This window comes from Cervus elaphus, chromosome 13 (assembly GCF_910594005.1).
Source record: "Cervus elaphus chromosome 13, mCerEla1.1, whole genome shotgun sequence".
In the NCBI taxonomy this organism is placed as follows: Eukaryota; Metazoa; Chordata; class Mammalia; order Artiodactyla; family Cervidae; genus Cervus; species Cervus elaphus.
Genome location: NC_057827.1, coordinates 36,482,854 through 36,509,850, shown reverse-complemented (window position 1 = coordinate 36,509,850; position 26,997 = coordinate 36,482,854). Strand labels below are relative to the sequence as shown.

Sequence of the window (26,997 nt, the reverse complement as noted above, 5' to 3'; positions counted from 1 at the left end):
TTGCCATCTTTTGGCTGTGACCTGGACTTTTACATTTGCCTCAAAAGCACCAAGTGCCCAGGCAGCCCTCAGAAATGGTTCAGATCAGAGCCATGGACTCAGGAGGCACCAATCATGGAGATGCTAAATCATCTGCCCTTTTGCAAAAACCCAGAGGTGCAGGACTTTCCTGGTGGCTCAGTGGTAAAGAATCGGCCTGCCAGTGCAGGAAACATGGTTCGATCCATAGTCTGGGAAGATCCCACATGCCTCAGAGAAACTAAGCCTATGGGCCACAACTACTGAGCCCACGTGCTCTGGGGCTAGTGCTCCAAAACAAGAGAAGCCACGGCAATGAGAAGCCCATGCATCGCAACTAAAGAGTAGTCCCTGCTCATAATTAAAGAAAAGCCCTTATGAAAACAAAGACCCAGCACAACCAAAACTTAAAAAAAAAATCACCTGGGGAGTTTTGACAACATACAATTAAATCAGAATTCCCATGAACCAATATTTAATACCACAATAAGTTTCACAAGTAATGAGAAGGTTACAAGTCATTTTAAGTCCTCAACAATTGGTGTACTGACATGCCTCACTATATACACCTGGGTATCTACAATAGGAACGCAATAGTTTTAGAGTAATATCAAGCACTTCTTGTAAAGCTTTTTTCCACAAGGCAGATTGCTATATTTTGCTGCAAACTATTTCACAAAACTAAAGCAAACAGTGCTACCATTTCTCTAGCTGTGCTAACAGTTCTCAAAAATGGCAAAGAACTACAATTTGAAATCTACGTTAGAAAGTACAAAGTCCTAACCAGCTTGATGCCTCTAAAACAAAATCTTGGGGACAAGGTGATTTTCTTTGGGCACTAGTAGCCAATATTAGGAGTCTTCCAATTTAACGCATTGTCTTTCAAAGTGATGCAGGGCTTCCCAGGTGGAGCTAGTGGTAAACAACCCACCTGCCAATGCAGGAGACATGAGAGACACGGGTTCAATCAAATCCAATTCATTGATTACTCACCTTATCAAAAAATAATGATTCTGTTCCTACACCATGCTTGCTGGCATCTGCCATAGAAGAATCTTTGAGGCTGAGCAATTTGGGTTTCTTCTGTAAAAAAGGAAAAATATAAACATGTAAGATTCAAAGAGAGGGTTTCACTGGGCTTTATGTTCTTTTCTGTTTTTGCTTTTTTGGCCATGCCCCGTAGTGGGATCTTTGTTCCCCGAACAGAGATTGAATCTGGGCTTCTGGCAGTGAGAGGGCCGAATCCTAACCACTGAATTGCCAGGGAATCCCCTGAGTTTTATTATCATCTCTGTTCTAAGGTTCCATCACTGACCACCACTGATTAATAATTTGCAACAAATCAGAGAATTCAAGTCACTAACTTGCTTTACATCTTAAAAGATTTCCACTCATCTTCCCTATTTTTCAGATTGCCTGTCATTTCCCCCCAGAGGTTCACAGGTCATTCTACTTGCCAAGAACTCTTTCCATAAATGGTCACAGCATTACTGTGATGTTAGAATTAATATCCTTACTTTTTTCCATGGGCTAAAAGTAACTATTAGAAACCAAATGCTATTGTTTTATTTTCCTAGCTGTGGAGGCAGAAGAGGCTATAAAAATATCTGGAATACACAGTAATCAATCTTCAACCCTTACCTTTAAATGGTTCAACTGAAAAAATCATGAAAAAAAAGTTTATTTTCCTAACAGAAGGAATAACTACCTTGTCAGTAATATCCACTCAGACCAATTTAAGATTGCTCTTTTAAAGCAAATGAATAGATCATATATAACTCCAGGCAGAAAATTTACTATAAAGAAATCACCTCTCAAATGCCTGTGAAGAAATGCACATTCTGGGAAAAGCAGCACATTTACCTTTGCCACTATGGACTGCATTCTCTTAGGAGTCACAGCCTCTGCCTATACTGCCTAAGGAAAAGGCAGACAGGGAATCCTAACCTCCCAATATAGGATTTCCACTTGCGCGTAATCAAGTGTGGGAGGAGACCAAGATTGGCGCCTATCTGCTGACCTGATTCTTGCTATTCGTATTACTAAAATTCCTTACTAAAGTGAAGAAACATACATGATTACTATGTTCAGCTGGCTTTCAAAACGAGAAACCATTACAAACATTGAAAAATATTTCAACAGTCCTTCCAAAGTGTCAACACCTTACAGGTCAGTCTTAGTGGTTATTTGCTTATTTACCAGTCACTTCTTCCCATAAGATATTCCACTAGTTTTTGTTACTCTTTAAATTCTGAAGACACATCTATGTCTTCAACATCATATACAGCTTCAGAATTCACTGAAACAATATTCAGTACATACACAGAGCCCACTCCCTAGCACTGCTGCCCCACATCAACGAGGGTGAGAGTGGGCTCAGCTCTCTGCAGGCAGACCATCAGTGTTTACCCTAACACGGAGCACCATGATAAGTCACTAACAGGAGTTTAAGACCGCCCTCTGCTGCACCCCCCCAAGGTCCTTCCTTGGAGATTAAGATGATGCAGATAAGATCTGGCAACCCAACAAAGAACCTTGGGCAGGATAGGCCTCTAGACCAAGGAGATCCCACAAAGCATTTGCACTTTACTCACAAGAGGACCTCAGAGAACACTGACTTATTTTGAAACAATTATCAATTTAATCAGCTTCTTTCTTAGTACAAGGTAGGAAAAATTAAGTCTCAGAAACCCTTGGCAGGAAACAAAGAAACAGATGAGAGCTAACAGCAAAGAAGGGAGAAACTATAAAGAAAACCTGTAAGAACTCAAAAGTAATCGGAGCAATTAGTAGTCTAACATTCCTTCTCAAAGCCAGGTAAAAAGATTTGCACTGAGTTTCTGTGACACACACCAACCAACTTCAAATATCCAGGATCCAAGCGTCAGCCTTGTGCACTGTCTGCTACTACCGTTCCTGAAAGTCACAATGAGCAGTTGCGACCTCCTCACCTTCACTGGAGGGGTGGCCCCCGTTCCAGAGTGCCTGCGAATCTGGCAGCCATTCTGGCTGGGCCTCTGCGGCTTGTTGTTCAGCTGAGGTTTCTTCACCGTGCCTCCGTGGTCATTTCTCACGGAATCGACCTTCTCAGCAGTTGTTTTGCTTAAAAGCTAATTAAGAACACATGAAAGAGATGAGTGCTCTTATCAAAGCAAGTTATTTCGAAAGAGTATCCTTCTGATTCCAGCTTCCTAACTTCTCACAACCATTCTCAATTGTGTAGTTCCTCTACATAACTTACCACAGAGCTGTTGGCATCTGGTAGGAACTGTCCAAATTCTGACAACAGATCTTCCTGATTTTTAAAAAGACGAGCCACCTGGGCATACACCTCCTGCTCAGTCAACGCTGGAGTGTAGTTTCCTCCAGCTTCCTTGGCATTTCGCTGCTCTTTCTGATAGGAAATTGCAAATGGGAAGAGATCATATTAAAGGGGCACTGTTTTGAATGACCTGCTTTTGCACACTTTCTGAGAAGCCTGGTAGGGGCTTTGTATGTTATCTATTTGGACTGCAGTTAAGAGGAAAGTCTATGTTCTTAGCACCTGTTTTTGGCTTCAAGCTTTGAAGTTGAGAAAGAAGTGGAAGATGGTGGCTGACAATTCCTTTTGAAAACCAGGGCAGTATATGTGAATGCTCAGGGGATCACTACCGACTGATAAAACACAAAATATTAGAGAAATTTCTCCTTCTATTGTACTTTAACTATATTACACAAATCATTCTTTAAACTTCCAGATAAATAGCACTGTTTCACAGAGCAGTGACTTTAAAAATCCTAACTGGCTGCTATAAGGCAATTAAAGTCAGGTAAATCAAACTGGCTTTACAAACACACATCACAATTTCTAACTGACTAACTACCAGTAAGAATTAGTGGACACAACTGTGTCCACAATAACTAGTTCTTCTCAGACTAGTTGTCCTCAGAAGGCAACCTGGTTAAGACAGGCTGAAAGGGCAACTGTCTTACCTGATATGTGTGCAAAATCTCCAGGAACGCTTTGTAGATGTCTGGTTGGCCCTGGAACCTGTTCTTGATCTTATTAACATAGTTGATGGCATGGTTAAACTCCACAGGCTGATTGTTCTGCAAGGGCGGGGCTGTTCCCAACGAGATTGTCACTGGTGTATGAGGCTGGACAGGTGGAGAACGTGGGGACGCGTATGGTGGGAGTGGGGGAGTCTGCTGACTGGCTGGAGTATGTGCTTGTAGTTGGGAAGGCTAAAAAGAAAAAAGTCTTTATTCTCCTCAGGAATACAGATGGTTTAACACAGGAAAGAAAGTTCAAAGTAAAGAGAAACAAGGTGTCTGATTAACATATATACTTTATTCACTCTGGCTAGGCCATCTTAGCCCAGCTCAAATCACACTGAGCAGGGGTGGCAAGAGCAGAGGGTTCACACATTCTAATACAAAAATTCCAGCCTTAAATTTTCTAAACACAATCTTAAAAGTGGGCGACGTCTCCAATTACAGGGAAGAATTTTAATACGCAATTTTTAAGCTTCCTTGCTTAACAGGTGCAAACAGAATAGGAAAAAAACCTTATTCTACATAGATCTTTAATGTCAAAAAAGACAATTCAATTGCTACAGTTAATGCCACATAAAAAAGTCTTCTAAACCAGCTCTGCCCAGCAGACTCTCTGAGGTGATGGAAATGTTCTTTATTTGCATTATTCTGCACAATAGCCACTAGCCACATGAAACCAGTGAGCGCTTGAAATGTAGCTGGTGCAACTGAAAAACTAAATTTATTTTAATTAATTTAAATTTAAATATAGCCGTATGTGACTCATGGCTACTGTATCAGTAGAGTTCTGTACTAAGGACACCTCATCATCATCATCATCATCATCATCAAGATCTTCTGCTTAGCTTGATATGGCCTAATCTGGTAAACAGAGTAACTTTTGTAAAATGATGACCATACAGAAAACAGTGTAATCTGATCATAAGCTGACCGTTTCTGCCTGTGTTATCAAAGTACTATTACACAAAGCTGTCACTTCTTGGGATGCTCATGGGTTCAAACAGCAGAAGTTGGGGGCAAGAGAGTCCATGCAGGTTGCTGATGTACAGACCTAAACAGATATATGTGGTGTGTAAATGTGAGCCACTTTATAGGAATGTGACTTGCATCTTCTCTGATGAAATTTTAACTTGTGTTATCTATCTAAGCCTTATATACGAAGGGAAAATGTCAAAGGAGGGTGCTTTCTAGGGATGCATTTCACATGGTGCAGAGTATTCCAAGTGCTCACCTTGCTGACTTTGGCAGGTGGGGGCTGAGGAGCTGGCTGGGCAGGTGCTGGGGCTGACTGGGCTGAAGGCTGGGAAGGATGTTGGGGTGGTGGCTGAGGCTGGGGCTGGATGCCATGGGTTGGGATCTGATGAACCTGGCCAGGAGTTGTCACATTCACCATGTCATTGGTTTGCACCTCAATCTTGTAGCCAGGGGGCAAGAAGGTATTGAAGCCCATGATTAGGTCAGGGTGGCCTTTGAACAGCTGGGACACACGACTAATCACTCCTGGAGTGTCGATGCTGATTTAAAAAAAAAAAAAAAACACACACACAAATATTAAAGTTGCAAGCTTGACAAAGCACCCTGGCAAGACAAAATTCAGATTCCACTAGGTTCTCTATATAGGAAAATAAAAATCAACCTGAATATTACAAAATTAACCACACCCAAAGACCTCTGAAATTCAAAGCCATTTATCTTCATAACCAAAGAGGCTTGGTCAGAATAGACATTCAAGTATGCTAACAGTCCCATGAAGCAAATACTTAGGCAGTAAGTCTCCAACTCCAATTCCCATGCAAGATCCAACCCCTGATACACCAGTATAAGTTATCGTGTATCTATATACATTGTTCAGATGAGTTAACTCTTTTATCATAGTGAACCATGCCAGAATATTAGGGTATCTTAAGTTAATCCAAAAAGCAAGTAGCCTAATCATTACCAGTTTACTTCCCTGACTGAGATTAAGTACTAAGAAAAATGTATCAATATGCAGAAAATAAAGGTGTTGGGCCTTCAATTTTTATATAACAATATATAAAACAAAAACATGACCCATGGAAATAAAAGCACAACTCCCTCCAAAGAGCCCTTTATCGTTTAGCAGATGAGAATAAGCTATATCCTCCTTCCAGAACCAAAATAACAAGCAAAATTCTCACGTACAACTACATATATCTTTTACCTCTGAGATTTAAACTCCTTCATGATGTCAAGGAAGTCATTGTAGACCTGAGGCTGACTACCAAACTGCAGCTTCACTTGGTCAAGGTAGGAGAGTGCATCCTCTACCTGAGGCAGGAACAAATCTCAAGGTTATTAAGAGAAAAGCCAGCCAAGAATTACTTCTAAAAGACTGATTTATACCTAAATAAAATCAGCATATTAAATGAAATAGAAACATATAGTAAACATACATTAAAAACACTAAAAATTAACATGGGTACCAGTAATATAACTCAAGCTTAAAATAAAAATTAACTCATAAAATCTGTAACCTTGCTTTGAATAGTTCTGCATAGAATTATTAGTGAAGAATAATCACATCCATACGTCATTCACTTATTCATTCATTTATTCATTTCACAAATATTTACTAAGAAGCAACAACATGCTAGGCCAGGCCCAACGTGAGGTCCTAAGGAATTAATGATAAATAAGCCACGGTATGCCCTGCTGTACAGAGAAGTTCATTTCACATCCAGTTGGGAGTAATAACACAGTGGGAAAGTGGGCAATCACCAAATGCCCAGAGAGCACATGGGAAGGGAACCCCTCCACACACAGGAAAATAAACCAACCAACCAACCTATGGGGACATACCAGAGGGCTTCCTAAAGAACTGGTGTCTAAACTGAGTCCTGTGGATGAGTACAAGTTAGCAAAAATGAAGACCCATGAAGAAAGTCAGAGGAAGCAGCATGGGCTAAACTGCAGACGCGACACCATCTGATATATATGGAAATGTGAAAACAGTTTAGTTTGGCTAGAGGATCTGTGGTGAAAAGAAGAAATGGTGGTAGGAAGAGTGATGATAGATGACACAGGAGATGATGCAAGATCTAGACCCTAAAAGGATCTAGATTTTTAGATCTAGAAAGCAATTCAGATTTTTATCATCTGCACTTTAGTGTATCAATTTGGCTACAGTACTGAGAACGAGTTGGTGCAGGAAAAACAGACGATGAAAAGGAGGTAGGAAAACCAGTCATGCTATGAGGTTAACTCATGTGTGAACAGGAGTGGCGTAAACTACAGTACTGACCAGACAGAGAGAGAACTGGGCAGACTCAAAGGCTTTTTAGGAGACAGAAGCGACACGGTTTGGGGGCTGGCTGACTGTACATGGAAGATGAGGCAGAGGGGGCATTCACTAAATTATACACCATGTGGGCATTCACAAAGAGGAATAAGTTTGAAGGGCCAGAAAGTTACAAGTGTGATCTAGGACAACTTGAGTTTTAGTTACTCAGGAGATATCTAAGGGAACTGCCCACTAGGTGTATCCTACATACTGTGGGATTATTTTTAATTCTATGTAACAGCAAGTTTAGGAAAGTTTCACAAGTAAACATCTGATTTGACAAGCACTACTCTTGTGACATGCTGGAAACAGAATCTTTATGATCAAATAAGCCCTTAAAGAGTAGTAGCTCAAGAGTTGCCCAAACTTCCACTATAGCCATGGTTAACAAGAGCATTTGTGTTGCCAGAGCACTGTGTGTATACCTGGTCGATACCAACTCACTGGAGGTTGGTCTTTTGGTACTTTATAAATAACATGACAATTTTTGTTGAAATTCAATATTCAGAATTTTCCATATTGAAATGTTTCATTAGTGACCAAACTGATGGAACCTAAAACTCAGTAAGTTTGCAGAAGGGAAAGACTTTGGAAGATATTTAAGAATCGTATTCACAGTCACAACAGAAGAGTTATCAAAAATAAACATACAAAAAATAAGAAACAAAAACAAGCACTCTACCGTGTAATACAATAAATACACAGAGAGAAAAAGTGCTGAAACCTGAAGAAGCAAAGTATACGTGATGTCTGTGTGTCTGGAAGAAAAAGGTACAGGTCATAATGAACCACTGTTTAAAAATTAGTACAGTACAACTCTTTTATCAAAGCATGTATACAGTTCTAGAAATCATTACTTAGAAGAACACAACTTGGAAGGAATTATTTGAAAGCTACAGGTTTAAGGAGGCATGTGGGGCGGGTCTTAAGAGTCTGCTGATGCATCTTCCTGGCTCACTTCAACAGGCATTTATTAGTAAGGTCCCCAACCTCCTGGAGTTCACGACGTTGTTGGGGAGACAAGCAGATAACTATAAAGAGAACTTGCTAAATATGTACGCCGCTGGCATTCAACAAATAATTATTCAAATCTTCCTTGTCATTAATCTGCCAAAGACAAAGAAGTATAGACAATGTCGATGCATGAAATAAGCTAAGAGTTCTCACTGAACACTTCCTTATTATAGAATATAAATGGTTTATTGAAGTTGGTTCAAATGCTTGTAAAACATTTTAAGACTGATCCAAAAATGGCAAGCGATGTGAGAAAATTAAATGAAATTACATGGAGGCACAAGAAACCATTTTACCTCTCCTTGTTAGAAAGGAAATTCAACAAGTTATTACGTCCAGGAATCACATTCAAGAGCTTGTAACCAAGAGAACAGAGCAAGAAAACCTAACTCAACCTGTGACTCACTCTATAACCCCAACTCTAAAGCCCTTTCTTGCTTCCTTGACAGCACCTATAAAGCATACAAAGCACTCTGTATACTTGTAGCCAAGTGAGGAAGGAGAATAAAATAGGTGCCATGCTTTGACACGGCTGACTGGAAAAAGGATATAGAAATAAATGTATATTTTTTGTTAGTTTAATAAGTAAGTTATAAGTGCTTTTGCAACATTAAGGCATCAATTGCTAAATACAGTATTAATATGGAATTTAGTCACACCAAACCAACTTAAAAATTTTTTTCAGGACTCAGTGAAGTGCTAAGTTTGTAACAATAATACATTTTGGTATACAGTCACCACTCTACAAACAGAGAGTAAAAATGTTTTAAGGAAAACATTGATATAGCTTACAAATATTTTCCCAAACACAGAGCCCAGAGTAAAGTTTCAGGCCCAAATAATTTCTACTCTCTTTAGGACTATGTTTATGCATAGTCAACTCGTAATTACTTAAGCTAATATACAGAGTAAATTGTACAAAATCCCTCTAGCTTTGGTGTGCTTTTATTTATGTAACATTTAATTTCTTTAGGCCAATGTTAAAAAGTTCTTGACAGCCCAAACAATGAGGGCAGGAGTCAGGGAGAACTAGATTAAGTACCAAAAAAAGAGATGAAATATCTGCTACACACAGATGTGTCCTTTAAGGATACATTGTTCATTCCTACTTGCAAGCTACTTGATATAATTACAATTGTATGACCAAATAAAGATACAACATCTTATCTCTTTATATCTTCAGTTTTATACTTCTTGCACTTGATTTCAAATTTTATATAAAAACTAGGGGGAAAAAAGAAATCTGGAAAACTTACTAACATAATCACACATTTGGAAAAGTAACACTCAACTAAACAGAGAGAGAAGGTTAGCTGGAAATGAAAGTTTCATTTCTCCACGGATGCATGAATTTCAAACTGTTGAAAACCTACAGCATACACTCAGTAGATCAGATGAAAACACTGACTTTTTACTCACAATGATAGCCTTTCCCAAACTTCATAAAGGTTTCCCGAAAGGAGCATGTGATTTACTGAGGATGGACTTGATGATGCTAGCCAATTAAGCTAGTCATAAAGAATAAGAAGATTAAACCATAATACTTGGGTCCATTTACCATACAAGACTATAGTCAACCATGTGTATGTTAATAAAACCTTATTCCACGCTAAGAACTAAAGAGTTCAAAAGCAGGCATCCAAAAAATGGACTTTATTTCATATGAAAATAGCTCCTCAATCCTGGAACGTTTGAACACCACACATTCATTCCAAAAACATCTCTTGAATGTATTCTCTGGATCAGGCACAAGGTGCAAAGACAGGAAATGTAAATAGGTTTCAAAACAAAAACAAAGTAAGACTTCTTGTCATTCACCCCCCAGCCTACAGTAAACAGCTGTAACACCACTAGTAACAAGCTGAAGTCAATGATGCCTGCTAAGAGAGAAACGGAAGGGGCGGAATACCACCTTGAGTCTCTGAAACTGCTGCTGTCCCTGCACTGGTGCAACTGGTGGAGCTGGATGAGCGTGACTCTGGACCACCTGGCCTCCATGGGGCTGCACGGCTGTGGGGTGATGATGGCTGCTATGCACCGCTGCGATGGCGGGCCCATGACTGCTAGAGCTCTGCGGCACTGCTGAAACCTAGAACAGACAAAACACTGATGAGAAGCTTCAAGGCTTGTGCATTCTTCCCCAAACGCCTCCAAAGAACACACACACAGAAAAGATTACCAGAAACCCAAATTTCCCACAAAAGAGAATTGGTGAAATAAATTATAGCCCACCCATCTTATAGCAGAATTCTACAGCTATTAAAAATTATATAGCTCGGTATATCTCAAACTATCTGTGGCGAAGGACCAGTTTTTCTCGTTTCTTAAGTTCTGATCCTTCATGGACTACTACTTTTATGAAATACAATAAAAATGAATTACTATATATAATGTGAGATAAAAATACATAAGCCCCTATTTTTTATTACAAGGTTTTACAGACATAAAATTACAATGTCCAATTGCTAAAGAAGTTTCTAAACACTCCATTTCTGTTCTTATCTCATTACAGACTAGTATGAAAGTATTCGTATCAACCATCTGTGGACCACAGTTTGAATAGCATTGATAGGCAGGCAAATATTTTAACACTTAAAAATGTTCACAATCCATAAACTGAATGTATTCATGTGTTGCATATGGATTTAAACTTTTAGATAATTTTTTAAAGCCTATTACACAAAGCAGTATATATAATACACTAAGGATAAATCAGGAGTTTGGAATTAACATATACACATACTATATATAAATCAGATAACCAACAAAGACCTACTGTATAGCACAGGGAACTATACTCAGGATCTGGTAATAAACTGTAATGGAAAAGAATCCTACACACACACACACACACACACATTGTGCTGTACATCTGAAACTAACACAACACTGCAAATCAACTATACTAGAATAAAAAAATTAACATTCAGAAAAAAATACAATAAAATTTTAAATCCTAGACAACAAATATATAGTAAAATGTGACTATTTTATTTTATGACGGTAGGGTTAGAGAATATTTTTATTTTGTTTTATTTATTCTGTATATTATTATTTGTTCCTGGAGTGAAAGCTCCAAGTCTCGAGCCACTGGACTAGAACTCAGGGAATTCCCCTTATTTGCTACTTTTAAAATAAAAAACTTTTAAATTTTCTGTCGGTGGTCTAACATGAAACATATTTCTTATCTATTCCCTCTTGTCCTCTTAAAAGTTTAGGGTTAAAATAAAAGTACAAGCCCATTTCCTTCTATCTCTATTGCAAAAAGTGTTACATAAAATTTCCAAAGCTTTAAAAATGTTCCTATTTCAGAACTTTAATCACTACAGAAAACAACTAAGGACAATACACCTGATATGCCACATCTCCAAGGTAAGGAGACTAAATAACATGACACTTTAAAACAATGTAAACTAAGTACTACAACTTAAGAATGTTTTTTTCCCCAAGTCCCCACAGATTTACAAAGACTACCCTGGGCAGAGCAGAAGGTGGGAAATAGAGCAACTATTTACAAATCCACAGAAACAATAAACATTAGGAGTAAAAAGAAACTATTTAGACGATTCGAAAAGTTCTAATACTTGTAAGAAGAGTTATATGTTTCTGAGCTTTTTATATTACAACATGCATATACCGAACGGGTTTTTGTAAGACTTAACTAGCATTTACAAATATTTGTGACGGCTGGTTTTATAAGAGCACGTTATAGTTTCTAGTATAGGAATAAATGTAATTATCCCAGGTGTAGGAGAAAGTCGTGAACTAGTTCAGACAAAAGTAATCAGCCAAGGAAAACACACTACCTTTCTTTCCTCCAAGTCCTAATCTAGCGATCTGATCTGTAGCAGTCCTCTGACTGCCCCATCTGGCCCCATAGGAAGGCACTATATTGCTTCAAGGCGGGCTCCAGTGGGGGAGTGACACCTGAAGAATTACCATTTCCTACTTCATCCAGGTTTCCCTCTTTCTTGACTGTTTTCTTATAATTCCTAGATAAGGAATTGCTAGGTAAAAAATAACAACTCTGATACAAACTATCAAATCGCTCTCAAGGAAGATTAAACCAATTTATATTACCAGTACCAGTCAAACCTTTTTATTTTTTCATTTTTACTTTATTTTTTCTGGCTGCCCCACATGGCTTGCAGGGGCTAAGCTCCTTGACCAGGGACTGAACCCGTGCCACAGCAGTGAAAACCCAGAATTCTAACCACCAGACTGCCAGGGAACTCCTGTGCCAGCCCAACCTGTGCCTCTCTAGACTAGTTACGTAAGTTATGGTTCTGACTGACCTGGAATGGAATACTATATATGCAATGATTTCTTTAAAAATTACTTGGGATGTATACTGGTGGTCCAGTGGCTAAGACACCAAGCTCCCAGTGCAGGGGGCCCGGGCTCAATCTTTGCTCAGAGAACTAGATCCCACATGCCACAACTAAGAGTTCACATGCCACAACTAAAGATCCCGCATGCTGCAACTAAGACCTGGAGCAGATGAGTAAATAAATATATATATATTTTTAATTACTTGGATCTATACATATATTCTGGAGAAGGAAATGGCAACCCACTCCAGTATTCTTGCCTGGAGAATCCCAGGGACGGCGGAGCCTGGTGGGCTGCCATCTATGGGGTCGCACAGAGTCAGACACGACTGAAGCGACTTAGCAGCAGCAGCAGCAGACATACATTCAAGTGCAAAGTTGTCCACTACATATTAAGTGAAAAGAAAGAACAGTATACACTGTATGGCCTAAATTATGTAAAGAGAGAAGTGCATCTAGATAATTAGAAAAGTAAACAAACATGCCTGCATATGCAGAGAAAACTCTGAATACCCGAGAAATGCACCCAATGGGGTTAAGTCTGAGGGTTCAGAGGAAGAAGTCACATTATATCCTTTTTTTTTTAAACGGTGACATTTACTTTCATAATTAAAAAGGGAAAAACATAAATTTCTTATATTTTTGCAAAAAAGAGTGAACAGAAAAGAGATGAATGATCAGTGTTGATCAGGATATGCAATGACAGGAATATACAGTGCTGGAGGAAACAGAAATAAACTGGGACAGCTCTGAAAAACAATTTGAAGTTACCTGCTAAAGGTGAAGATATATGTATCCTATGGCCCAGCAAACCCTCTCCTAGACACTCAAGCTTCCTACTATGTCCTCAGACCTGCAGTTCAGTTCAATTCAGTCGCTCAGTCGTGACCTAATCTTTGCGACCCCATGAACTGCAGCACGCCAGGCCTCCCTATCCATCACCAACTGCCAGAGTGTACCCAAACCCATGTCCATTGAGTCGGTGACGCCATCCAACCATCTCATCCTCTGTTGTCCCCTTCTCCTCCTGCCCTCAATCTTTCCCAGCATCACGGTCTTTTCAAATGAGTCAGCTCTTCACATCAGGTGGCCAAAGTATTGGAGTTTCAGCTTCAATATCAGTCCTTCCAATGAATACCCAGGACTGATCTCCTTTAGGATGGACTTGTTGGATCTCCTTGCAGTGCAGAGGACTCTCAAGACTCTTCTCCAACACCACAGTTCAAAAGCATCAATTCTTCGGTGCTTGGCTTTCTTTATAGTCCAACTCTCACATCCATACATGACTACTGGAAAAACCATAGCCTTGACTAGACGGACCTTTGTTGGCAAAGTAATGTCTTTGCTTTTTAATACGCTGTCTAGGTTGGTCATAACTTTCCTTCCAAGGAGCAAGCACTTTTTAATTTCATGGTTGCAATCACCATCTGCAGTGATTTTGGAGTCCAAAAAAATAAAGTCGGCCACTGTTTCCACTGTTTCCCCATCTATTTGCCATGAAGTGATGGGACCGGATGCCATGATCTTAGTTTTCTGAATGTTGAGCTTTGAGCCAACTTTTTCACTCTCCTCTTTCACTTTCATCAAGAGGCTCTTTAGTTCTTCTTCATTTTCTGCCATAAGGGTGGTATCATCTGCATATCTGAGGTTATTGATATTTCTCCCAGCAATCTTGATTCCAGCTAGTGCTTCCTACAGCCCAGCAATTCTCAAGATGTACTCTGCATAGAAGTTAAATAAGCAGACCTGCAGAATGGTCTGAAAAAATAAGCAGCTTGCACCAGAATGCAAACCAACTACTTCACTAATAAATACACTGCTTTATTCCACTGCCTTTTTTTATTTCCATAGCAAAACCTTCTTGATAAAATATGTAGTGCACCGACTCATAGTCTGGTGCAAGCTTATCTTGCCAGGGATTGCCACTGTGAGTACTACTGTACTAGGAAAATCTGCAAACACTCACTGCAGCTCCTGTCTAACAGGAAAAGTCTGGAAACAGCTTGATACTCTATCAACAGAAGAATGGATAAATTAATTGAATATATTCATGTAATTCATAACCGAGTGAAAATTCTACTTAATTCTACTTAACATATATGAAAATGGGTAAGTCTTAGGAACCACACTGGATGGGTTAAAAAAATGAATCCAAGACGAAAATATACATTTTTACTTTAGATACAAGTTCAAAAATACCCAAACTAAACAATTTTATTGTCTGTATGTATAAATAAAATGGTTTCATATAACACAGGGAATTCTAGTCAATACTCTGTACTGGCCTGCGTGGGGAAAGAAGCTAAAGCGTGGATGCATGTACACACACAACTGATTCACTGAGCTGTACAGCAGAAACCAACACAGCACCGTCAGCCAACTACACTTCAACCAGTGAGAAGAAAGACTTTAGAGCACTAAGGGAAGTCATGGAAACAATAAGTACAGTTTAGATTAGTGGCTACCTCTAAAGGGATAGGAAAGCAAAAGGGACCAGGGAAAGACACAATGAACTCCAAAGGTTACAACAACACTCTAAAAAAATGTGTGTGGTAAATACACAAGTGTACATTGTTTACATTACTTTTAATACCTTACATATATCCCATAAATAGATTTTTAATACCTGAACATTTAATAAAAACTCTGCAACTGGATGAATCACCAGTGTTCTTCCTTCACCCCAGTCCCTTGCTGGGCTCCAGCTTACCTGATAACTGGGAGTCACAGAGTACTGAATCCCTGTGGCTGACTGCATGGTCTCAGACACCGCTTCATACACGGGAGGGGCAGGGGCAAGCACCCGGTGCTGGTGAGGAAAAGCCTCTGCACTACCAGGAATCCGACGCTGCTGGGCCGCATACACCGGTGACTCCTGGTCATCCAAACGTCGCTTCATTCTGCGCTCATGCTCAGGGAGGCACTACAAAACCTGCAGAAACCAAAAGCAACAACATGCAAACCAGTTCACACTCCAGTGTAACGTGCACAACCAGGCACCCAAAAGCTCAACTCCTGGAGTCAATGACCATCGACTGCATCTGGAGACGATCACTGGGTAGGTTAAGTGCATGGGGGACCACACACTCCCAACAGTGGACAGATTATCATAACTGAGAGACAAAAATGTAAATAATAACCCAGTTTGAATTACCTTGATACTGCAAAGTTGAAAAATAGCCTCCAATTTAGAAACACACAAATACACCTTTCTTTACTCTCTGGTTTTCTCAAGTGCCATCATCCCTAATATTAATTATATTATTCACCGGCTATAAAAACATTCAAGTGTTTCTTCCTAACTCCTCTCAAAAGCTAGTACTATAATTGTGGTCTAATTTTTAAAGTATGAAATGTTCCAACAATTAAATGGTATCATAGAAAGAATACTAGGCCAGTAGTTAAGACAATGGTTGTAAACTTGCCAATGTAAAAAACTATGTACATCCCAATAAGCTCCTCCTTCCATGTAAATTTATTTCTTCAAAAATAAAATAAGGTTGAAACTGATCATTAATAAGTTTTCTCCTTATACTCTCAAATCCTAAAGTGATTCCAGAACCCCCAAGTTTAATAATCCCACTGTACGGGAATACTTCCTTTCCCGCAGCACACAAAGTCTAGTAACACTCTGGCCAGGAATCCAGATGGGTCTTTTCGGAGCTCTTCCAACGTTGGTATCATTAATACAAGCATATCAATAAGAAAGAGAGCTCTAGTCAGCCAAAGACAAAATGGGGCCAAGCCCTACCACTTTTCTGGTCACAAAAAATAGCTTAAGAAAGATACCACTGCTGTGGTGAGAAGATTAAAAACACAGTAATATACTTCACAAGCCACTCCCTTTCCACCTAAAGCAAGATTCTTTTTAAAATTGGGGGGAAGTGGGTTACCTACTTTCTAAACACATCCAAATCTCTCTCATTTCCTGGGAATGTGCATGCCCTGAGGGGAAGCAATCCCCACAAGGACTCCTCGAGGCTGCTTCACCTCTTCTCCAGCCTCGCCACCATCTTCAGCATGCCTGTCACTCGGGTGCTCAGCCCTGAAAGAGCATCTTGGGTTGTTCTCACACTCTCACAAACCTAAGTTAGACTCTGACACAGGAGCACAACTGTTTCATCTGCAAGCCAGCCATTTTCAATATTATCTTTCTGTAAATCTCAAGCCATAATTAATCTTTCTGCAGATTATACTATATTTTTTGCTGTGAGGGATACAAGATCTTAGTCCCCCTACCAGGGATTGAACCCAAGCCCCCTGCATAGGAAGCGTGGAGTCTTAACCACTAAATTGCCAGGAAGTTCCTATTGACTATAAATTTAGATCAAAGGACTGTCTCCCAAATTTATATGATAATATGTTGAATTCAGTTAACTGGAGTTGAAAACAAACTGCTGATGGCTGCCGAGGGGAAATAATTTAGAATGTCTTAACTGATTATGTCTTCCTAGGCTTTTCTAGTATGAAGTAGCATATTTAGCACAATATTTCAAAATTTTTCAGACATATTAAGAAGTTAGAAATATAGATTTACACATGCTATTTATACTTAAGAACTGCCAGTCAACTGACTATGAACACTCAATCTCAACCTATTTGGGAGTAAGTCTAATAAATGAACAGAGTGAAAAGTCTTAAAGACTTCTTGGCTGTTACTTCTATGTAAACCCATGATCTAGATCATAGCTTGATCTTGGGTTCTACTGGCATGGAACCTAGATGCTTAAACACACCTGAGATTAATCGCTGGAACCAAAAGCCAGTCAATACCTCATAAATGGAAAACCAAATTTAGATCAGAAGATCACGGCACAGACTAAGGAAAAAAGACTAGAGTACCTGTGAAGACCTGGATTCTAGTCTGAACTGACTTGAAGCTATGTAACTTTGGTCCTGTTTTCTTATTTGCAAAAGGATGTAATTAGACTACTCTGTGTGCATGCATGCTAGTCGTGTCCAACTCTTTGCCATCCCATGAACTGTAGCCCACCTAGCTCCCTTCTGTCCATGGAATTCTCCAGGCAAGAATACTGGAGGGGGTTGTCATTTCCTTCTTCAGAGGCCCTTTCTGACTCAGAAATTGAACCTGAGTCACCTGCACTGGCAAACAGCTTCTTTACCACCGCCCCACATGGGAAGCTATTCCCAAATGCTGGTCTACGGACAAGTCTATAGGAAGATGAAAAAGAAGGGTGAGGAGGCTGCAGTGAGTTTTCCAAAGGTTAAGTATTAGAGAACTATGCTTTATTCTGAGATCATGTCCTATCTTTTAGCTATTAAAATATCATTTCCTTTATAAAGTGTGATTTTATAAAGTAGTTAACTGCATTTGCCTCTGGAGTTTGCCTTCCAGACCATCTCTATGACACTGAAGAGGCTGCCCGAGGCCTGTATTTTCTGTGAACCGCCCTTTACTTCTTGAACAATTACCACTCTTAATTCTATTCCCTAAATGATTCTCAAATCAAATGCTTCTCCCCTAGTCATACAGGCAACTCCTCATTTTGGGACCTTATCATCCTTCATTACCAACACCTTCCAGCCTCCCTCCCATCCAGTCTACACTGCTTTTAAAATGGTTGGCCTCAAATGCAAATCCAATCCAGTTGTAAATCCATCAATCCAGGATTTCCCTGGTGGTCCAGTAGTTAGGACAAGGCACGCTCACTGCTGAGGGGCCTGGGTTCAATCCCTGGTTGGGGAACTAAAATCCCACAGGTCACACAGTGCAGCCAAAAAAAAAAAAATCCAAATTCCTTAAGTTAGCCTTCGAAATTCTTTCTCACTGATTGTGGGGACAATTTAACTCACCAATTATATCCTTGCAATCCCACCCTATGATGCAGGTTATCAAAATGTTTTTCCACTCCCCTAAAGAAGCCTGAAGTCTGTAAGCTTCTTCAAGGTAAGAGTCCTTTTCAACTTTGTCTGCATTTCTCACCTTCCAGACACTCATCACCAATGCTCAAATACTGCATATGCAGAAGGGAAAGATAATAATTAACATAACAGCAGCATATATTGAGTGTCCAGCACTATTCTACACAATTTACCAGGAATAATTTAATCCATTCAACAACCCTGTAAGCAAGGTGCTACTATTCTCTATTTTACAAATAAGGAAACTGAAACACAAAGATTAAGTAAACTGCCCAATGTTGCACAGCTATGAATCCACGAAACCTGCTTCCAGAGCCTGGATTCTTAACCACCTCACTATCCTACCTCACACAGAAGAGAAGACAAACAACAGGAAAAAAGAGTTCCTTTACTAATTTAACACACACACACGTCGAGCAACTTCTGCTTTCTTTAACTTCTCACACACTTACCTTATTCATCCTTTCTTCAGCCTTACCCAACAGCAGGAATGCTCTGGCAGCACTCATTCATTCATTTAGCAAATATTTAGATATGAAGGTGGTAGAAGATTTCAACCCTTGCCCTAGAAAAGTTTGAAAGCTAGTTGGAGGGACTTTCCTGATGGTCCAATGGTTAATTAAGACTCCATGCTCCCAATGTGGGTGGATGGTGGGGGTGGGTTCGATCCCTGGTCACGGAATCCCAGCTAGCTGGAAAGATCATATACAGCCTCACTAGTAATATAAAGTAAAATGATTACCCAAAGGAACTAGCAAAAATTAAAAAGAGAATGATGATATTCAGTGTAGGTGAGAGTACAAGGAGACACTACTGGTGCTAACTGGGAAAGACTATTTGGTTGGCAACTTCCAGGGTTTTATTAAATTTTTAAATCAAACTGAAAATGTGCATACCCTTTAACTACCTAACAATTCCACTTCTAGGTCTCTATCCTATATATCTGCTAAGTATATTTACTGCAGCAAAGTATGAAAATTTTAAACATCTATCAATAGCTAAGTAAACTGAATCCATCCATACTTAGAAAACTATGTAGTAATTAGAAGGATTAGGGTTCATCTACAGGGAAAGGCAGAATAGTGAAAAAAATGAGCTACAGAATATATACAGTATGCTCTCAACACATACACAACGTACTCTTTTAATATTTCTGCATTTCATTGTGTGCAAATTCTAGAAACAAGTATTGAACTCTAGATAAGGAGATGCATGCTCAAGCACTTAGATAAAAGTATAGAGAATTCCCTGGAGGTCCAGTGATTAGGACTCTGCACTTTCACTGCCAAGGGCCCCCCCCAAAAGAGTGTACCAATGTCTGAAATGTACTTAGAATATCACCAAGAAATTAGTTTGGATTAACAGATGATGGAATGGAAAGGTGGATATATAATAAAACAAGTACTGTAAAAATGGAAACAGTAAAATCCAGGTAGTGTGTGTATGTGGGTGTCAACTATAAAATTATATCAAATCGTGGGAGGAAAAGCTAATAATACAAACTAGTTCACAAGTGATACAAACAAGCACTATCAACTGGGAAGGGAGTAGAAATGTGTACACTGAGAAAGATCCTATACGGAGAAGGTAGTTATAGTTTGAAAATTAGGAATGAATTAGGGTATGGGAGTATACACGATGAATTAAAATACTATAGTACCTTGGACTTATAGGCAGTAGATAGCTGTATAAAATTTTTGTCTATTTATCCATCCTACAAAGAGTTCCCGAGCGCCAAGCCCTGTGCTCAGGGTGGGGGCCCCAGCACTGAAAGGGACATTCCCTGTTCCACAACAGCCAAGTCCTGCGATCTGATTGCCACCAGATTGCCAACACTCCTGTCGGCTGAGCACACTCAGAAACCTTCTATCTGGAAGGAAACTGATGCTCCAAGAAATTAAGTGACTTATTCAAGGTCACATGGCTGGTTAAAGGAACAAAAGGGTAGATACTCTTTATCCTTGGAATACATGATATATCTGGAGTAGAAATACTGGACAGACCAGAGCATCCTCCTTAGAGAGAGGTACAGTATAATTCGAAACCATAAAGTATTTGAACGCCAGATGATGGAGCCGCAAGAGTTAGAAAACTACTTTCAAGCCCTGATTCAGTTGACATGATTTTCATCTCTGACTATGGTCTCCAACTGTTTCAGATTTGGAGGTTACCCTGTTATCAAAACTCTAATCTAAGAAGGCAGAAAAAGCAAAAAAAAAGCACTCTGAGGGATAGAAACTAGTAAAGAAAGCCTAATGTGAACAAACAATAGCACAGAACACTAAAAAGTCATCAGGTCATTCATTATAATAAAAAGTGGGAATAGCTCCAAATCATCAGGCAAAGTTATCATAATTCCCAAATAAAGTAAGTAAAGCAGGATAATTCTATGGAGTCTTCTGGAGTAGGACAGAACAACTGAGGAGCGAATGGGACACATTTCAGACAGAAGGGCAGGGTAAAAACTAACCCATTCACAACAAGAAAAATAAAAACTAATTTTCTAGTTTTACAAACTAAATGTCTTTAACCACAATAAAGTGTTGGCCTCCGAGAAATCCAGAAACTTCTCCATAATTACTAAAATCCAAATGGAAAAATCCAACTTTAAAGAATCTTTTAATTTAGATTAAATTTCACACATTGGCTTAAATGGAAACAATAGAATTTTTTCAGTCAAGATAAGCTCAAAGTAATAGTGTGCATGAAACATACCACCTTATTATGGAGGGTTTTAACACACAACTTTCTTTATGAAATGCATTTAACTTATGGCTGACCCTTTAGTGCCTCTTGCTTTTGTGTTGGTATTATCTTGAATTAGGCACACTTTAAAGATCTTTTATTTATGTAGTAAAAGAAAAATCTGAAATTATTCTCTCTTACTACATCACGTGAAATCACATAAAATGTGTCCTGGTCAGTTTTATTTCAATGAATACTCTTGAAAAAATGGAAAGCTTCTCTTCAAAAGTAAAGAAATTTTTGTCAAAGCACAAGTGACTATAATTACTTCAACCCTGTAAAACTCCTGTCACAGTCTACTTCAAAATCTGTCCAAAAATCCACTTCTGGATTTAAATCTGCTAGAAAGTGAAAAAAAAGAAAAATGTTTCCAGAATGAAAAAGTCAATCCATTTAGATTTCCCACATTACCTAGAATAATTGCTCAACAAAATTAACAACCCATTTTCCTCAAAATACCACAAGATATGATACCCAAGCCTCCCCTCAAAAGTAGTTTCATATTTTTCCGAAGAGGCAGTCCTCCAACCTGGGGAGATTTTGCCCCCCTCCAGGGTGCATCTGGCAATGTTAGAAGACATTTTCTGTTGTCACAATTCCAGAAGAGGGGTGCTACTGGCATCTCATGAATGGAGACCGGGGATGTTACCACACTCACTGCAGTGTACAGGACAGTCCCCCACAACAGAGAATGCTTCAGTCCAAAATACTAATAGGGCCAAGGCTGAGAAACCTGGATTAATATAATGACAATCCCATTTGATATATACCTTTTGTGAGCTTTGATGAAGTTATGTCATACTACAGTGTGACAACAATTTTTAAAAAGGTGATTCAGGATAATCATCTTGTATGTGCAGATGGTAACGCTGCTTTCTTTACAACACGTGATTCACCTTTAACCCCAGTATGCCAGAAAAACTTATCATTAAACATTTGAGCTAGAAACATCTTTATTAGAAATTTTAGTGAGAATTTAAGCTGCAAATCCAAATTTTTATTCCACATCTCCCTGACTTTGAAGATACATATAACCAAAATAAGCAATATCCTTTAAAATGCAACTGACTAGTCATCAACTGTCATGCACAGACTTATCTCAAGTAAAGTTCTAGCTTATTACTTTGGGGTTTTTATTGGTTTTTGCCCTCACATCATCAAACACAACTTTGGGCATCTGTCCATTTACAAACTGTGTCAAGTAAGTTTTAGCAGAATACCATTTTACATCCTTTTAGCAAATTGTAATGGTTTACACTCTTGTTGAAAATGCTGCATTCCTAAGTTCTTCTAGTTGAATGAGTCCTGGATGAGGACATCATATTCCAGCCAGCATCCTACCCTCAGAAATATATTGTCCACTCATAAATTCTTCAGTTTGAGAAAATTCATCTAGGATATTATCATCTAAAGCCTCAAAGTCATCAGCTTGTCTTATGCAATCAGTTCTACCATCACCATCACAGCCAAGAGTGTTGCTATCTGTTGCATTGTTATTGTTTATTCACTAAGTCATGTTCAATTCTTTTGCGACCCCATGGACTGTGGCCCGCCAGGCTCCTCTGTCCATGGAATTTTCCAGGCAAGAATACTGGAGTTGCCATTTCCTTTTCCAGGGGATCTTCCCGACACAGGGATTGAACCCACATCTCCTGCATTGGCAGGTGGATTCTTTACCGCCAAGCCACCAGGGACGCCCATTACTTTCATCTAATAGTTCCTCTGACAACTGTGAAATGTCTTCCTCTGTTAGTTTTCCTCTTTGCCATTACTGGAGGAAAATAAAAGATTACAGGTTATGAAATATGTTGAATGAAAGCTTATAAAAAACTATAAAAATAGTAGCATAAAGAACTGTCATCTACTCTTCACTCATAACTCAATTGGTAACATCTTACATAATGTTTCAGATGGCATCCCCCAACTTCTTTTTTCTTTTTTTTCCCCCAACTTCTTTTATACATTTTTGAAAGATGCTGTAATGCTTTGGGCAAAGCAGTAAGAAAACCGAAGAAATGATGACTTAAAAATTTACTATTGCATCACCCTTCTAGGGTTTCCTAGGTGGTATAGTGGTAAAGAATCCACTTGCAATGCAGGAGATGAAAGAAATACAGATTCTATCTCTGGATCAGGGAAGATCCCCTGGAGTAGGAAGTGGCAACCCACTCCAGTATTCTTGCCTGGGAAATCCCATGGACAGAGGAGCCTTGTGGGCTGAAGTACATGGGGTTGCAAAGAGTTGGATACAACTGAGTAGGCACGCATGCACACAACACATCCTTCTAGGCAATTCATCATTCTTCCACTTATTATTTCAGGGTTTTTTTTAGCATCAGTTCAGTTCACTCGCTCAGTTGTGTCCAACTCTTTGCAACCCCATGAATCGCAGCATGCCAGGGCTCCCTGTCCATCACCAACTCCCGGAGCTTACTCAAACTCATGTCCATCAAGTCGGTGATGCCATCCAACCATCTCATCCTCTGTCATCCCCTTCTCCTCCTGCCCCCAATCCCTCCCAGCATCAGGGTCTTTTCCAATGAGTCAACTCTTCACATGAGGTGGCCAAAGTATTGGAGTTTCAGCTTCAATATCAGTCCTTTCAACAAACACCCAGGACTGATCTCCTATAGGCTGGACTGGTTGGATCTCCTTGCAGTCCAAGGGACTCTCAAGAGTCTTCTCCAACACCATAGTTCAAAAGCATCAATTCTTCGGCGCTCAGCTTTCTTCACAGTCCAACTCTCACATCCATACATGACCACTGGAAAAACCACAGCCTTGACTAGACAGACCTTTGCTGGCAAAGTAATGTCTCTGCTTTTTAATACGCTATCTAGGTTGGGAATAATTGATCAGTAATAATAAAGTAATTCCTAAGATGATGAAAGACCAAAATGCTTCAAGACATAGGATGACTAAGATCATCAAGATCCTACAATGTAGGTCAGATGTATAAATGGTAAAAGCTAGAACCAGTTTATTCATTAAAAAGAAAATAAGTAAATTTCCATTCTTTTGAAGACCTCTAATAAAGAATAAAGTCATGAAATATAAATCTTCACAGGTAGTTAATACTGCTCAAAAAAGAAATTCAAAAACTAAAATTGGGTCTAACTAACACTGATGTTATAGACAAAAAATGGACAAGAAACTACTTAGTTCAATTCAAAAGATACTAACAACTGTATCAATATTCACTTTCTGATTTGATCACTGTATTGTAGTTTTATGTAAGATGCATTTGGGAGATCTGGGTGAAGGTTATATGGCAATTCTTTGTATTACGTTCTCAAGTTTTTTAAGCATAAAATTATTTCAAAATGAAAAGTTTAAAAAATTAAATATTAACAGTAGAGGAATTTAAAAACAGGAAATCACTGTGTATCCCTCTTCTCAAGGACATTAACATTTACTTTGTGTGACAAGCTTTCTATAAATTAACTGGCAAGTGTAAAACTACAGATTAAGTTTAACAGAAGTTATGTTAGCTGCAGCTTTAGTAAAGAAAGTCTTATAAAGAACAGAACGCAAGGTGGTTCTGTGGATGACAGATGTGCCACTCACCTCATATTCCCTCTATTTTATTAGCTATATTTCTGCCCCCACACAGACATGGGCACACAAACCTTTAAACATCTTTGTATCCTCCACTGTGCTTAGGATAGTGTTTTGCTGTGATGGAAACCAAATCATTCATTCACGCATGTATGCATCCTCTAATATTTAGTAAGCACATACTATGTGTCGGGCATTGTTCTGGGAGCCAGGAATATAGATGTAAACAAAATAAAACAAACTTTTCCTTCCTCAGGAAGTTTACATGTTTAAAAAAATGTATTTATTTATTTACTTGCCTGCATCAGGTCTAACTTGAAGCAGCCAGGATTCTTAGTTGTGGCATGCGAACTATCCACTGCGGCACGCGTGATACAGTTACCTGACAAGGGATCAAACCCAGACCCCCTGCACTGGACCACCAGGGAAGTAAGTCCCAGAAGTTTACATTTTAGTGGGAGAAATAAACAAGATAATAAACAGTGTTCAAAATATTAGACAGTGACACATGCTAAGAAGAAAAAGCAGAGGAGAATTTTTGAAATTTTAGGTAATAATGACCAAAGAATATCTCACTAATAAGGTAACTTATGAAATGAAGTTAATTAAGTAAGGGGCTGGCCATGTGAGGATCAGTAGAAGCAGCATTACAGGCAGAGGGGACAGCAATGCACTCTGATGTACATATGTGCTTGGCATTTTCCAAGAGAAGGGAAAAAGCCACGCACTTGAAGCAGAATGGAGGAAAGACAGACTAATAGGAAATGAAGTCAGAAAGGTGATGGAGTTGGGGGGTAATAGGTAGAGAGTACATGTTTGTTCTCATAGGTCATAATAAAAACTCAGACTGAAATGGGAAGGCATTGGAGGGTTTTAAGCAGAGAATCACTTGGGTTGCTATGTTAAGAACAGACTGAAGAGTGGCAGTAACAAAACAGAGAGAACAGTTAAGGGGCTACTGAAATAATCCAAGCTAGAAAGAGAGATGTTAGTGACATTCACTGCTGTAGCTGGGGGTAGAGGGTGGAATTAAGTGGTCAAATTCTGGATAGTTTTTTGAATATAGAGCCAACAGTATTTATTTGCTGTGAATAAGAAAGAAGTCAAAAATGCCTGTTAGCTATCCAAGAGGAAGTATGAAGTGGGCAACTGGATTTGTTCCTCTACAGTAGAGAGGAGAGGTTTCCAGTGATAGAAATTTGAGTTATCAGTATTGCTTAGATTTTGGAAAGGCATATGGTTCATAGTGTAGCTCTCCATAATCAAGCACATTCACATTTCTGCACCAAGTGGGACAGCTTAGATCAGGTTGTGCCTCTGAATTCCTTATTACCAAATTCCAAACTTACCAAAATTTGGAAGTTGTGCCTCTGAATTCCAAACTTACCGAAACAAACAAACAAAAATACTTGTATTTCAGAGCTGAAAATAAGCTGAAAATAATGTGTCTCTGTATATCCTTCAACAGCCTGCAAGTCAGCAAGCCTAGCCCTGGAGGATATCAACAGGACTGAGGAAACATTCGGCACCATGATGCCGGTAAATCCAACTAACATGCAGGCACTCACACAAAAGAGTGGGTGAGGAAAACAGAAGCAAAAGGGAGGAGCAAAAAGGAGATGGATCAGTTAGAAATTCCTACCAATAAAAGCCTAACTAATTTTGAAGCCAACTGCCAACTAAATAGAGGTATCCTCTAGTTTAGTCGCTAAGCTGTGGCTTACTCTTTGCAATCCAATGGATCACAGCACGCTAGGGTTTTCTGTCTTCCACTATCTCCCAGAGTCTACTCAAACTCATGTCCATTAAGTCAGTGATGCCATCCAACCATCTCATCCTCTGTCACCCCCTTCTTCTCTTGCCCTCTATCTTTCCCAGCATCAGGTTTTTTTCCAGTGACTCGGCACTTTGCATCAGGTGGCCAAAGCATTGAAGCTTCAGCTTCAGTTCTTTCAATGAATATTCAGGGTTGATTTCCTTTAGGATTGACTGGTTTGATCTCTTTGCAAACCAAGGGATTCTCAGTCTTCTCTAGCACCACAATTCGAAAGGATCAATCCTTTGGTGCTCAGCCTTCTTTATGGTCCAGCTCTCACATCTGTACATGAATAC

The 26,997-nt window shown here is 39.2% G+C and overlaps 1 protein-coding gene across 3 annotated transcripts in view; it reads right to left on the bottom strand.

Moving 5' to 3' along the window:
* Positions 1-26,997, bottom strand: part of SIN3A (SIN3 transcription regulator family member A) — a 65,886-nt gene that overhangs the window by 28,603 nt on the left and 10,286 nt on the right. For all 3 annotated transcript variants that reach the window (XM_043922179.1, XM_043922178.1, XM_043922177.1), the window contains exons 2-9: positions 15,410-15,631; positions 10,281-10,457; positions 6,236-6,342; positions 5,285-5,567; positions 3,991-4,242; positions 3,260-3,412; positions 2,970-3,128; positions 1,012-1,101 (exon numbers count right to left, since the gene is read on the bottom strand). In XM_043922179.1, the coding sequence (XP_043778114.1) occupies positions 1,012-1,101; positions 2,970-3,128; positions 3,260-3,412; positions 3,991-4,242; positions 5,285-5,567; positions 6,236-6,342; positions 10,281-10,457; positions 15,410-15,598 (1,410 nt within the window). In that variant the 5' untranslated portion in view covers positions 15,599-15,631. The remainder of the gene's footprint in view (positions 1-1,011; positions 1,102-2,969; positions 3,129-3,259; positions 3,413-3,990; positions 4,243-5,284; positions 5,568-6,235; positions 6,343-10,280; positions 10,458-15,409; positions 15,632-26,997) is intronic.